The sequence below is a fragment of the Galleria mellonella genome, unplaced genomic scaffold, assembly GCF_026898425.1.
Source record: "Galleria mellonella isolate WM207_F2 unplaced genomic scaffold, CSIRO_AGI_GalMel_v1 utg159, whole genome shotgun sequence".
Classification (NCBI taxonomy): domain Eukaryota; kingdom Metazoa; phylum Arthropoda; class Insecta; order Lepidoptera; family Pyralidae; genus Galleria; species Galleria mellonella.
Genome location: NW_026442004.1, coordinates 3,008,003 through 3,021,255, shown reverse-complemented (window position 1 = coordinate 3,021,255; position 13,253 = coordinate 3,008,003). Strand labels below are relative to the sequence as shown.

The 13,253-nt window shown below is 30.7% G+C and overlaps 1 protein-coding gene across 1 annotated transcript in view; it reads right to left on the bottom strand.

Moving 5' to 3' along the window:
* Positions 1–3,202: 3,202 nt before the first annotated feature.
* Positions 3,203–13,253, bottom strand: part of LOC128200151 (progestin and adipoQ receptor family member 4) — a 91,230-nt gene continuing 81,179 nt past the window's right edge. The window contains exon 6 of the mRNA XM_052892581.1: positions 3,203–9,512. Within this exon, the coding sequence (XP_052748541.1) occupies positions 9,447–9,512 (66 nt within the window). The 3' untranslated portion in view covers positions 3,203–9,446. The remainder of the gene's footprint in view (positions 9,513–13,253) is intronic.

Here is a 13,253-nt window from a genome sequence, read left to right as displayed (position 1 = left end):
ACCTTTAATATTGTATTTAAATAGATAATGTTTTTAAGCCTGACATAAATCTGAATATATTTTGTTTGACATGTAACTCAATATAATGTTGCCTAATATAATATTTTTTTTAATGCAAGTTAGAATAGCAAACAAGCTGGCGTCCCACCTGATAGAAAATGGTAATCGTCATCTATAGACATGAACAGTAACATGGATATAACAGAGAATACTGTTTCACCCATGATACCCCCCATGCCTTGCCATATTCCTGAGGATTCAAGTGTTATTCTGCTGTATCATGTAAATTCACTACTATATCCCACCATTCAAACTGAAACACAGCCATAAAAATAAAACTGCTTTACGATAGAAACACGAATGGGATAGAGGTGCTAAAGTAAACAACTTTTGTACAAGGTGTCCCTCTGGTAAATATCAATATTACCCATGCCTACTAGTGATCCGTCCCATCTTCACGCGGTTTTTTTTTTTAAATAAATACAGCTCATATTACTCGCTGACAATGTCGCTTTCTATAGAAAAATGGATTTTTAAAATATACTATAATATATAAGTATACTGTGACGCCGATGATACCCTTCATGCGGTGATGTTGTTTTTCAGCACGTTTGCGCCACGTAAGTGTTTTATGTTAATAATATCAGTGACATAATTGTGTATCCCAGATTAGATTAGATGCATATTATGTATTAAATTGTATTATTCTTGGCATATTTAAGCGATGAAAAGGCAAACCAAGGATGTTTATGGATGAATGTCTAAACACTTAGTTTAAGTTTATAATTGTTTATGTTTTAGTTGTAATTCTCATTGATATGCGACAAATAAATATTTTTCTTTCTTTCTTTATTTTTTTTATACCACTGCAACGATAATCAAACAGAATGGATCGTCATATGGTAAGTGGAAATGAAGAATAAGGTCCATTTGGTCCATCGTGTGTTTGAAATGGACAACATCAAAAACTATTTGAATCAATATAAATTTTCCACTAAACCAAATTAAGCACAACGATGGCGGTAGACTCTGTTTTACTAGAATCAAACCTAACAGGGGCTACAGAGGGGGAAAAGGGATTGTTAGTAATGGAGACTGAGAACCCCATTGCTAGCAATATACCCAACCAGGTCGACCTCCTCGCGGTTCCCCCTGGAAACTATCATGGTTAATTCCTGATGAATTCATCATGATGGGCTAACTGGCCTGTTTTCATTCTCATCAATCACCCTTCACTGGTGCTCCGCCAGCGTATCCCGTTAACGCAGGCGGGGTTACCATACCATTTCCACCCATAAAAAAAAACAGGGGCTATTCTGATATCTATATTATAATTGCTATCTATTGTTAGATACGATTTAATGGCACTTAACGAGATAATTACTGTCATCATTATTTAGATATGTATTACATGTTACAACTCAGTTCAATCTTCTAATCATAAACAATATATTATTAAGCGTTTTTTTTTTTTATAAGATACACTTCCTGCGTCAAATATATCTTTTTTTTTTTCTCCTTTACTTAAAGGTGGTTATGGAGAGATTACTTTAGCAACCGCCTTTTGTATTGTTCTTTAAATGACACAATAAAGAGTAAATATTTTTTTAACATAAAAATTTTTTTAACATAAAAATAATTTTATGAACATATTTCTTGCTACTTTCACATTACCGATATTAAGGAAAATTTCAAAAAGTAATTTCGTATTTCGGCCAAGAGTACGTTGCTTAGAAAAAAATAATTTCATCTGTATTTTAATTAGGATTAATGATAAATTTATGTCGGTTAGTCCTGAAGAAATAACAGCCCTAAATTAAGTTCCACAAAAAAAAAAACCGACTTTAATCGTGTGCGAATTATTTTTATTTAGAAATTTAACTAAGACCAATCTGTAAGTATATCCTTTCATATAAAAAAGATTTTTCCAAATAGGTTTACCACTGTCGAAATTATGAGGTAACAAACATTTTTTTTATACAATTTAGAATGGCAAACAAGCTGACGGACCACCTGATGGAAAGTGGTAATTGTCGTCTATAGACATGAGCAGTACCATGGACATAACAGAGTATACTATTTCGCCCATGATACCCCCCATGCGTTGCCATTTCTGAGGACTCAGATGTCATTCCTTTGTACCCTGTAAATTCACGCCATATCCCACCCTTCAAACCGAAACACAGTCATGTAAACACAGCCGCTTCACGGTTGAAACACGAATGGGATAGAGGTACCCCTCAAGCAATCGACTTTTGTACAAAGTCTCTCTCTGGTAGGACTAAAACTTTATGTATAAAGTTTTCTCTAGTAAATTTTTTAAAATGCGTAATACTACATTTGGTAATCCCTCCCCCCACTAGATAGAGTGACGACTTAGAATGCATTGCAGGGAGTCAGTGGATGCAGGTGGCTCAGGACCATTCCTCATGGCTGTCTATGGAGGCTTATGTTTGACAATAGACAGATAATGGCTGAGATGATGATGAAAATGAAAAAATATCTGCATGTATTATTTTGGGAAATAGGTGTGTGTTATTAACATGTTCACGGGCACAGTAAAATAACCCTAATTTAACTACTTACTTATGTTTACTTGATTTGTTTTGGAATTCTGCAATGAGACGGAGGGCGTTGGTACTCGCAACAGTTTTATAATTCTGTGGATATTATCGTTTTTCAATAATGTTGTTACCATTGTTTTTATTCCAAATAAAGATTTATGAATATTATAGATTTATTAATAGTATCTATCTATCTATCCTATTTAAGAGCTGCGCTCTTGTCGGTGGAGCTCTTGCCACTTACTACGATTTTCCGCGAGTCTCTTTACCTCTTGATACGACACAACACCAACTTTTACCTTGATCTGCCTGATGTAACTATGCCTCGGTCTCCCTCTTCTCCTCCTTCTTTCTATCTTACCTTCTATTATAGTGTTCATAAGTTCGTCGTTACGTATCAAGTGTCCCAACATTTTTCACCTTCTATCCTCAATAGTTCTAATAATTTGTCTTTTTTCCTTAACCCTAAGGAGGACCTTCTCATTGCTAATTCGATCCCTCCAGCTAATTTTCTCTATCCTTCTCCAACACCAATTTTAGTATAAATAATGTTAGTGTAATCTAAGCCAATGAGTTAGGCTCGGTAAGTGCATCCGTGAAAAAGTCAATAGATGACGAAAGGGTATCAAAACAATTAGTTGAATTCAAATTAATCTTTAATACTCTCTTCAACGTCTACAGATTGAGAATTTTGATCAAGGATCGTCTATTAATAAGTGCAACTGATGAGATTCCCACAAAGAAACCTTCCAAACAATTGTATTAAATACTGTTATATTGCTTTCAAATATCACTACAACGAATTGCATTACAATATGTGTTCATAATATTCGTATATAATTACATACTTACAATAAAAACTTGAACATAGATCGAGCATTTTTAAGAAGTAGTCCTATTTTTGTTTCTGTTAGATGGTTTGCAAAAAATTAAATAGTCACGATTATTTCAAATGAAATTATTTTCGCAATAGACTATGTCGAAAAATATAATAATCAGCTTCATTGGCAGTTTGTACATAAATTCCACAAAATGTATAATTCTTAATTCGCATTAATAAATTTATACAACATTATTTATATTGTATTAATTGGTGCATTGGTTTTTAATTTGTCTTTGTTGTTATTAATTATTATTAATATCATGATGATACGATTGGGTAGGTACATTTGGTTTTTTGAGTGGGCGTCTTCAAGTTTTCTATAGCTAAAATCTATTGTTAACTTATAAAATTAAACGCTGTATAGTACTAAACTATAATTATACTTACTGTATGCGATTCAAGGTTTCTTTATCAGTGATTTACTTGTAAATATTATGGAAAATCCACCGCTTAACGTAATACTGAATAAATGGCGTAACATAAACTCCATATAATATTTACTAATTAAAATGGATATCTATTGATCTTGTATAGGAAATTATGTTTAAAAAATATTGTATGACGATACATTGTACGTACATGTATGTATAAAATATTGTAAAAAAATCATGAGTGGGAAAAATTAAATTTGTTCTGAAATTAACTAGATCTGTGACTCTTACGCTAGGTATGTATCTAATAATAATCCTACAGTTACAAAATAGCATGATGTATGTTATACTCATAAAATAATACCTAACATATCTTTAATTTTTCGATAAATGTCCAAGGTAGTAGCTTAATTTTAATTACAAGAAACTGATTAAGTATATTTGTTTTTATATCACCTCTTTCACAAGTTTGTATTAAGAAAAAGAAACATTTAAACATGAGTACGAAATAAGTATTAAACTTACATTATATTTATTAGTATTTAAAAGAAAATCAAGTGGTAGAATTAAGTAGTGCTAATAATGTTAAAAATATCATAAGTACCTACTTTTTAATTTTGGAAGCGTTTAATCTTTCACTTGTAGGTACATAGCTACCTATTCGATTATACCTATTCGGTTTGTTAACTGTAACCAATTGGAACTAACTTTATCTCACCACAATGAACCTCCCTGACCCTATAATGTATATATACTTATATAAAAATTACTGTAAACAGTGAATATTTAGGCAAGTAAACCGTCTCAAACTATATGAAGTATATAAAATATTATTTTATGCATAAACTAAGCTGACAGCTATGATAAAAATAACGTATGTACATTTCAGATTTACTTCGAAATATATAGATGCCTAATTTAGCTATCAATAAAGTTTTCATAGATATTACGTTAGTGTAAATAAAGTTGTTGTTGACTGTAAACACTCGTATGCTGGTGAAAATATGATTTTCGAAAAATATAAATTAAAATTGGCAAATAGTTATATTGTTTTGATGTTAGCGAGCATTATACATGTGGAGGTCGGCTCACAGCGTACGGAGATACGAAGACACTTTCCGACAATCGCAAATAGTAAAAAACCTCAAGTACACTTCGTTTTATCTATAATACTACTTCATTTACAACAAATCATTATTTAAAACAATAGAACTTTGACAAAAGTAGATGGTGGCCATCAAAAAAGATGTGTTATAAAATTCAACAATTTACTTGTGTAAAATCCATGGTTATAAGACTGAGAGCGACTACTTTTGTCAAATTTCCGAACAATTGTTGACTATTTATTGCTTGTAATCTACCTAACTACTGTCACTACGGTTAGCTTTATCCTCGAATAATACTAAAGGGAAGTTTTCGAAGAGTATTAATTACAAATTCAACGTGGGAATTGCAATGCCTCTTTATAGTTAAAGCTGTGAAGCACACAACATTGAGAATATAAAAATATATACCAACGATTGGTAGCAGAAATAAGTTGTATCGAATACTTAATTCTGTACGTACGTACATTTGTAATTTTCGCTCATATTGTGACACAAATGCAATGGAAAATGTCCGAAACTTTAGTTAGTAGTACATACTCAGTTATTGTTCACTTATAATTAAATATAATAAATACCAAAAAAAAAAAATAGATAAATTTAGCGAAGTCGTGTTTATTTTTTTAATGTTTAGTAAATTAATCTCTGTGCAGTTTTTAAGACCTAATGTAATATGGATATCATTCAGTAACATATGCAGTATGACAAATTGTAAAGTGTCAAATTTAAATAAGTAGTTGTATTAAAATTAGATAAGATGGATCCCGCACATTCTTTATCGTTTTAGATTATCGTACCTATCACACAAAGTGTAGTAGTGATGCATTCTTCAATTCCTATATCAGTATATAATATCAACCAACAACGATTTTTATGTTATTTGAAAACAATTATTTACGCATCTCGTTTGCTTACACAATTTCAAATACACCAGACAAATAAATATTAACTCATATTTGTTTGTAAATAAGAGTAGATATTAAAAAAAAATAGCAAAGTTATCGACAAATATTATAAAAAAAGTTACAATATTTTTAATATTCCTATATATTGCATATATAATACATATTCTGATAAACTTAAGAACAAAATGCGTTTATCGTAATAAAAATAAGGAAACAGTTATTTATATATTAATTTTCTGCATGAAAGAACAACATTGATGGTAATAATTAATATATAATTAAACTCAGTCGATTGAAAAAAATAAAATCTGTTTACAATTGGGACAATAATATATAAAATACTTTTTCTTTTTGAAATGATTTAAAATTTTTTTTTTGTCATAAATATTATAATACCTAGTACCTAAATGGACTAGATACTTGAATAAAATACAAATATTTAATTTTCATTTACATCTTTTTGGATATTAAAATTCATATTTATAAAATAGATAAATTATACATTCTTACATTCCCATCGGTAATAGTAAACACAACGTTAGTCGTTCATGAGTTGGTGATAATTACAATACTGAATTAGATATACTCATAAATAGATATAAGTAAATCTAGCGTACGCATGCCATAACTTTTGGAAATAATTATTTATAATAATTATCCAAAATGCACCATCATATGAAGCAGCAAACAAAATTGTTTCTCCTTTAATTTAAAGCTTGCCATGTTATCTTAACGCTAAAAGGGACAGTTTTAAACAGTATTATTTTTATTTGGAAACTACACTTAATTACATACCTATCTACAGAGAACTCTAAAAAGGATTCATTGCATTCAAATAATATTTTAATTGTACTCGAAAACTTATCACTATTTATTACCACGAGTACTTACTATTAAAAAGAGAACGCTATCTAAGTATTAGTTGACAACCTAGTTATTGTTAAAATATAAAAAAAATAGCTGCATTCACCAGGCCCATAGCAAAATTAATAAAAAAATTATTAATAAATAAGTACATAATTAATTTTTATTTAGAAAGATTCTATGCGGAGTTGGTTGGGTTTAAACGATATTTTTTTCTAAATAATATTTATTACATATTTATATAAAAAAAAATCAGTCTCACTAATGTAAAGATTTCACTCTGGAATGTCATATTTCGATTAAAGGTTCATCCAAATATTATGAAATTAAACATTCAACTTTGTCTATGGACCTGGCATTTATGACGTGACATGTTTGATGATGTTTAAAAATACATACATAAGATGTTTGTTTTTTAGGGAAATTAACGAATATCATCATAATTTGAATATGCATGAAAATGAGAATATAATAAAATAATAAAAATGTTTATTTGGATTAATATAGAATGGGGGAGGGGGGGGGGGCACAAATTATTTTATTATTTAATTATGTAGCTATACTAAGTTTATAGGCCGTTATATTGTCAACTAACGATAACCGCTAAATGGAATGTCTACAAACCGCTGTTATTCTTTTTGAACGGATTCGTAGTTAACTTGAATTTTATAGTACGTATTTAATAAATTTCTTTTTGAGATTTGACTAAATCCTCAAGAATCGACTTGTCTGCTGCAATCAATTGATCGTTCAGTCATCGATAGTTTAATAAAATAACAATAATTATTATTTGATATTTTTTTGTCCGAAACATTATTTTCTTTTAAAACTGCCATTGCCATGACAGGCGCGTAATATTTATAAAGAACTCTATAAATTTTCTAGTAATATAATTAATGTTTTAGAGTACTTAAGTGCATCGTCGCGCACTGGTACATCTTAAAGCTATAACCTAATCACTAATATTTCCACTACACTGTATTCAACTCAGCCGTTTTCCATTATTACCTATATAATAAATATAACAAATGTAATCATGTCTTGCACTACAAAAATCGTGCAAAATCAACACATGAAACTAGTCATTGCGTGCATAGACTGTAGAACCGACACGGTTTACCAGACGTATTTTCAATGGGCTGATAAAAAAAACCTATTAGTCATAATCGAGGAAACTTTATAAACGTTACTTATTTTTGGATGCAATTATTTTGACAGCTCGAATCGTACAAAAAATCTGTGATTTTTGATCAATCGAATTATATTCGTAGATTTTTAAAAAACAAATTATTTTTTTGTGTTTAACATAACTTTAAATTGATGTAAGTCAGTTGAGAAAAACGCAAGATATCTTTCAGCTATTTTTTTATTTATTTAGCAATGTATATCTTTATGTGCATTTTTCTTTGTAAATAGCCTGTGGGATTGTAAAAAAATCAAGTCCTATTAGCCTAAGCTAGTATTTTTTAAATGTATTACACACCATAATGTTAATAGAAACATTATAGAGAAAAAAAAACATTCTAGTAGAGATGGTTGCATGTAGATATGTTTTTATACGTACATAGATATAATTGTTGACGTATATAACCACAGAATAGTGGAGGTATCGAAAAATATGTATTGTGAATTGAATATAGGTAGAAATACTTCATAGCAGAGAGATTTTCGGCCACGATGCAGTTTCACGATTAAATAAAATTATATTAAATAAAAGTTTTGATGACATAGATGATCATTTTAAACACAGAACCGCCGGAAAAATTCAAGTCAAATACTTTCACCAAAAGGATCAGGCATAACAATTTATTGTTAATTTAAATTTTTAAATACCATATTGCATAACTTTTATAAACTTTAAACTAAAAATAATAATAATAATAGTAGGTTCTTACTTTCTGTTTCTAAATTCCACTGCAGCTTAGATACGAATACTGTAAGTCCTTTTTTTATTGCAAAAAAAATATGGAGAGTCAAAAGTGTATAAATATCAATTCATTTGGTTGTTCAATACTTTAATTTGGATAAATTTATTAACCGCAGCATTCATTAAATACATAACAATTTAAAACTCATTTTAGAACAACTACCTATATATACTCCGTGTGTTATAGCTTGGTGCAAGTGGCAGGTCATTAAAACCATAAAACATTTCGTTGATTTTAGTGACATCTGCACCATTACTAAAACGTAACTAAGCATATACTGAGAAACTCATGGTTATTGGATAGATGTCGACACCAAAAATCTTAACCAATACAGTTCTGTAAGTACAAAACTACCAAAATATCAACTGTCATTTGCATCGTACAACGCACCGAGTATACCATATTTTACCTCCAATGGAGTCCAGTTTGTTCAGACATTTACTGATTGTCGATTAATAAATTGATTTTTTATTTAATCTATTTGGTAAAATAACAAAAACATACTAGTATCCAATGTAGATAATAAAAATAAAAATATAGGTTAAAGGATTACTAATTTAAAATTGAATTTAATATAAAAAAAAAATAAAAATGAAATTTTGCTTCATTGTATGGATGTAAATTGTTTTGCGCATGCACAATGGATAATTTTACATTAACTGTTAATACGTCGAGACCTCTGTAAGTTCTCGAATATCTCATCGCAGTTTTTATGTTGAAATAAACTAAAGACGGTTTGAAGAGAATTTAGAGCATCAGACGTGTGGTGCAAATGAGTGGTGGTGTACAGGCGGTGGTGAAGATGCGCCGAAGTATGGCCGGTCGCCGTCAGAGCTGACGCAGCGGCGCGCGACAGTCTACGCGCGACATCCACGCCAAGTCCAGAGTGGTAACCTGAAATCAAAGTAGCAAGTTCGTTTTTACCCAGATTTTTTAAAAGCTCTTTGTCGTACTTATCGCATAGAAGAAGATTGTACAAATCATCTGCTCAATTACTTTTCGTTCACTTGTGTTTTTCCAACTAAGTAGCCACACAAGGTTATATTTCGGTTTGGAATGCAGGACATGGGGTTAAGTTACAGTTTAATTAAAGTTTAGAGGTGTAACACAAATTGTAACACATGCGTGGACTAAATAACGGTCGGAGATTGATGATGAATATGAAAGATGTTGTTGAACTTCTACTAATAATAATAATAGTCAATCTTCAAATATTGGCAGCCGCACGCATATTAATGCTAGCAAAATTGAACAAAATAATTCTAATTAACTAACCAGTGATATGGACTTAATAACATCTCGTTCAATACAATATTGAAATCATAGGATACGGAGATACTAAGGTATTGTAATCCTTATACTTTAGTTATTGTATAATTGTGATAATATCACAACACACATCTTAGTTCGCAGGAATAGGAACGCATGACGAGATCATGACATGCATGGATATGCTATTGTATTCTGTGACGTCATCATGCATTTGTTTAAATCCGAGCATGTTTAATTGTAGGGTAGAAAAATAATAAAAAAGGAGCTAATGTTATGCAACATGTTCTACAACAGGGAGAGAGAATTCAATCAAAGAGGTCATAAATCAATCAAAGGGAGCAAGATTATGGGACGAATGAGTAAAAAAGTTGGAATCCGCGCCGCCTATTAGGGACTAGTAATAGGCGCCAAGGGTGCGACCTCTGATATGTTATAGCTACACATAACTGCTGTACATTTGTGTTTTTGTCTAGGTATTTGTTGTTTTTCGCGGCTTTGCCCACACGGACTGCGAATCTGTTTAGTTGCCCTTACGAAGCAATTTTGGGAAATACTTTTTTGATGCTAACTTGCATTTTATATAAAACTAGCAAACCAGCCCATCTTCATACGGGTAGATATAATACCCAAAAAAAAAAAAAAAATATATATATATATATATATATATATATATATATATATATATAATAGCCTATTGTATGTTACGCGCTCATAATGTAACTTTCTATAGATGATTTTTTTTACTTATTCAATTTATTCATTATGAATAAACAGTCAAATTTTTCTTTATAACAGTAGTGTAGACTAATTTTTACCAACGTTTTCGTTCGTGTGATCGGATGAAAAGCTCGTGCTCATCTCACAGTTACTCACGACTAAGGATCACGAATTGATTCCGAAACTAGACGAGCTTTCTCGATCTAATTACACGTAAGGTAAATCGGCAATCATTACATTAAAAAGGATAAAAAGTAGCCTAATTTTTTTTCATTGCTTATAATGTCTGTATGCCTAATTTCATAGTGAATGAAGCCTAAGAAGTAACAAACAATATCTCTTTCACATTTATAACATTAGAAAGTATATAAGGAACTTAAATGTTGTTTCTAAACCTGTCTGTATGTATGTGGTCCTGGCTGTGATAATTCATAGTAACATCAACAAATTTATTATTAACAATTAGTTATCAACGTACCTTCATAGAAGCCTCCATTCTATGAAGGTATATTTAAGAAGTATAGATTTTTGAATTTACTACTCGTAGACCTATTTTGAAATGGCATAATGCCATTCCATGTAGCATTAAAAGAAATAACATTTTTTAATTGATTATTAGATTAAAAGTTACATTCAAATTTACTCAGTCAGTTCTATGTAATGATGATGACGTCAAAAGTAAAAGATTATGCATATATATGCTCAAAGAATTAAGTGTCGTTGATGTATTTTTAGAAAAAATATTCCTGATCCTTATATTATTTCATTAAATATATAGATAGATAGATACTCTTTATTGTTTCCTCCAAAAGATTATAATAGTAAACTAAAACATATAAATAGTAAACTATTATATTTATTAACGGTTTTATAATTAATTACCTGATAGTGACAAATGATTCAGTGCTGTACCTAATATGGTTGGAATTTCGGTAATGACTTATGACGTTACAATTATTAGGGGAGTCATTAGCAGACGTTTTTTGTTACTAGTTACAAATTATTTACTAGATAGGCATAGGGCCTGTGAGATAGGCGTATTTAAGGGCAAGGGAGGGGGGAGGATTAGCCGTGCCTTCCCAAGGTGCCCACCTAATGTTCGACCCAAGGTCAAGGAATCTAGGAATGATGTTTTACAAAAACATATCTGAGAATTCATATGTGCCATTTCAACCGACTTAAAAAAAAGGTGGTTCTTAATAGAATTGTATTTTTTTGTATTAATGACCTCATAACTTCGTCAGTTCTAAACCGATATGGAAAAATCTTTTATTATCTGACAGGATATATTTATAGATTAGCACCGTAATTTTTTTTTATCAAAATCGATTCAATAGTTTAATTTTTTGATCAAAATAATTAGTTTTGTTATAGTTGAAGTCGGTTTTTTATGGAATATCTAATCTTTAATTATATAAGAATCTGAATTACCAGAGGGAGACTGTACAAAAGTCGATTGCTTGGTTACCTCTGTCCCATTTGTGTTTCTATCGTGAAGCAGTTGTGTTTGCATGGCTGTCTTTCGGTTTGAAGGGTAGGATATGGCTTGAATTTACAGAGTACAGAGGAATAACACCTGAGTCCTCAGGAATGGCAACGCATGGGGGGTATTATTTGCGAAACAGTATACTCTGTTACGTCCATGGTACTGCTCATGTCTATAGGCGACGGTTACCACTTTCCATCAGGTGGGCCGTCAGCTTATTTGCCATTCTAAGTTGTATAAAAAATAAAATTATATACGCTAATGTACTTAGGTATACGAGTATGAGTAGGTATACGGGTGGTTATATTAAGACTGCGTAATTCATTATAAAAATAAATAACAATGTCGTTTTAAATTTGTATGATAATTATTAAAAGAAAATACATTTATCATTTGATATGATATTTATAACATTATATATAAAGCTATTTTACGACTTGTGCAAGATAAGATAAATTATTTGTCAAAATTTTATTTTTAGTATGCAGCTATATGCAATCGTGCAAAGTACACGTATATCTATTTTTTATCGATGATTTTTGCTCGGCATTTAAATATAGCTTGTTATGTTTAATGTAATGTTTAAGGAGTAAGAAAGTGACAAGATGGTATCCCAGGGAAGGCAAACGGAAAAGAGGCAGACCTTGCATAAGATGGGAAGATGACATCAGGGAATTGGCTGGAAAAATGTGGGACAGAGTGGCTCAGGATAGGCGAGAGTGGAAACGGTTGGAGGAGGCCTTTGCCAAATGGCAAACAGATCTTTAAAAAATAAGCAAAAAACAATTATTAGAATAAGTTATTTTAAGTTTTTTTTTTTATTTTATGTTTGTTTTTAATGTACTAAGTTGATCTGAATAAAGGCTATATTATTATTATGTTTATTGTATGTATTAATTTAAGTAGACGAGTAAATAAATCTAAGTAGATTTACTCGTCTAGGATCGAATAGGACTGGAGAGCAGGGCCGTGCCTGGGTATATGGCCGCCTGCGTGCCAGTCTGTATGGCCGCCCCCAGGATAACATTAAAAAAAACTACTTTAATTTTTAATGTTTATTATTATACACAGGGCATCAAACTTCGTTTTTACTTCGTATCTTAATGAAAACAAACCGATTGTATTTTTGCCTAGTAAACAACTTGTAACGATTTGGCCGC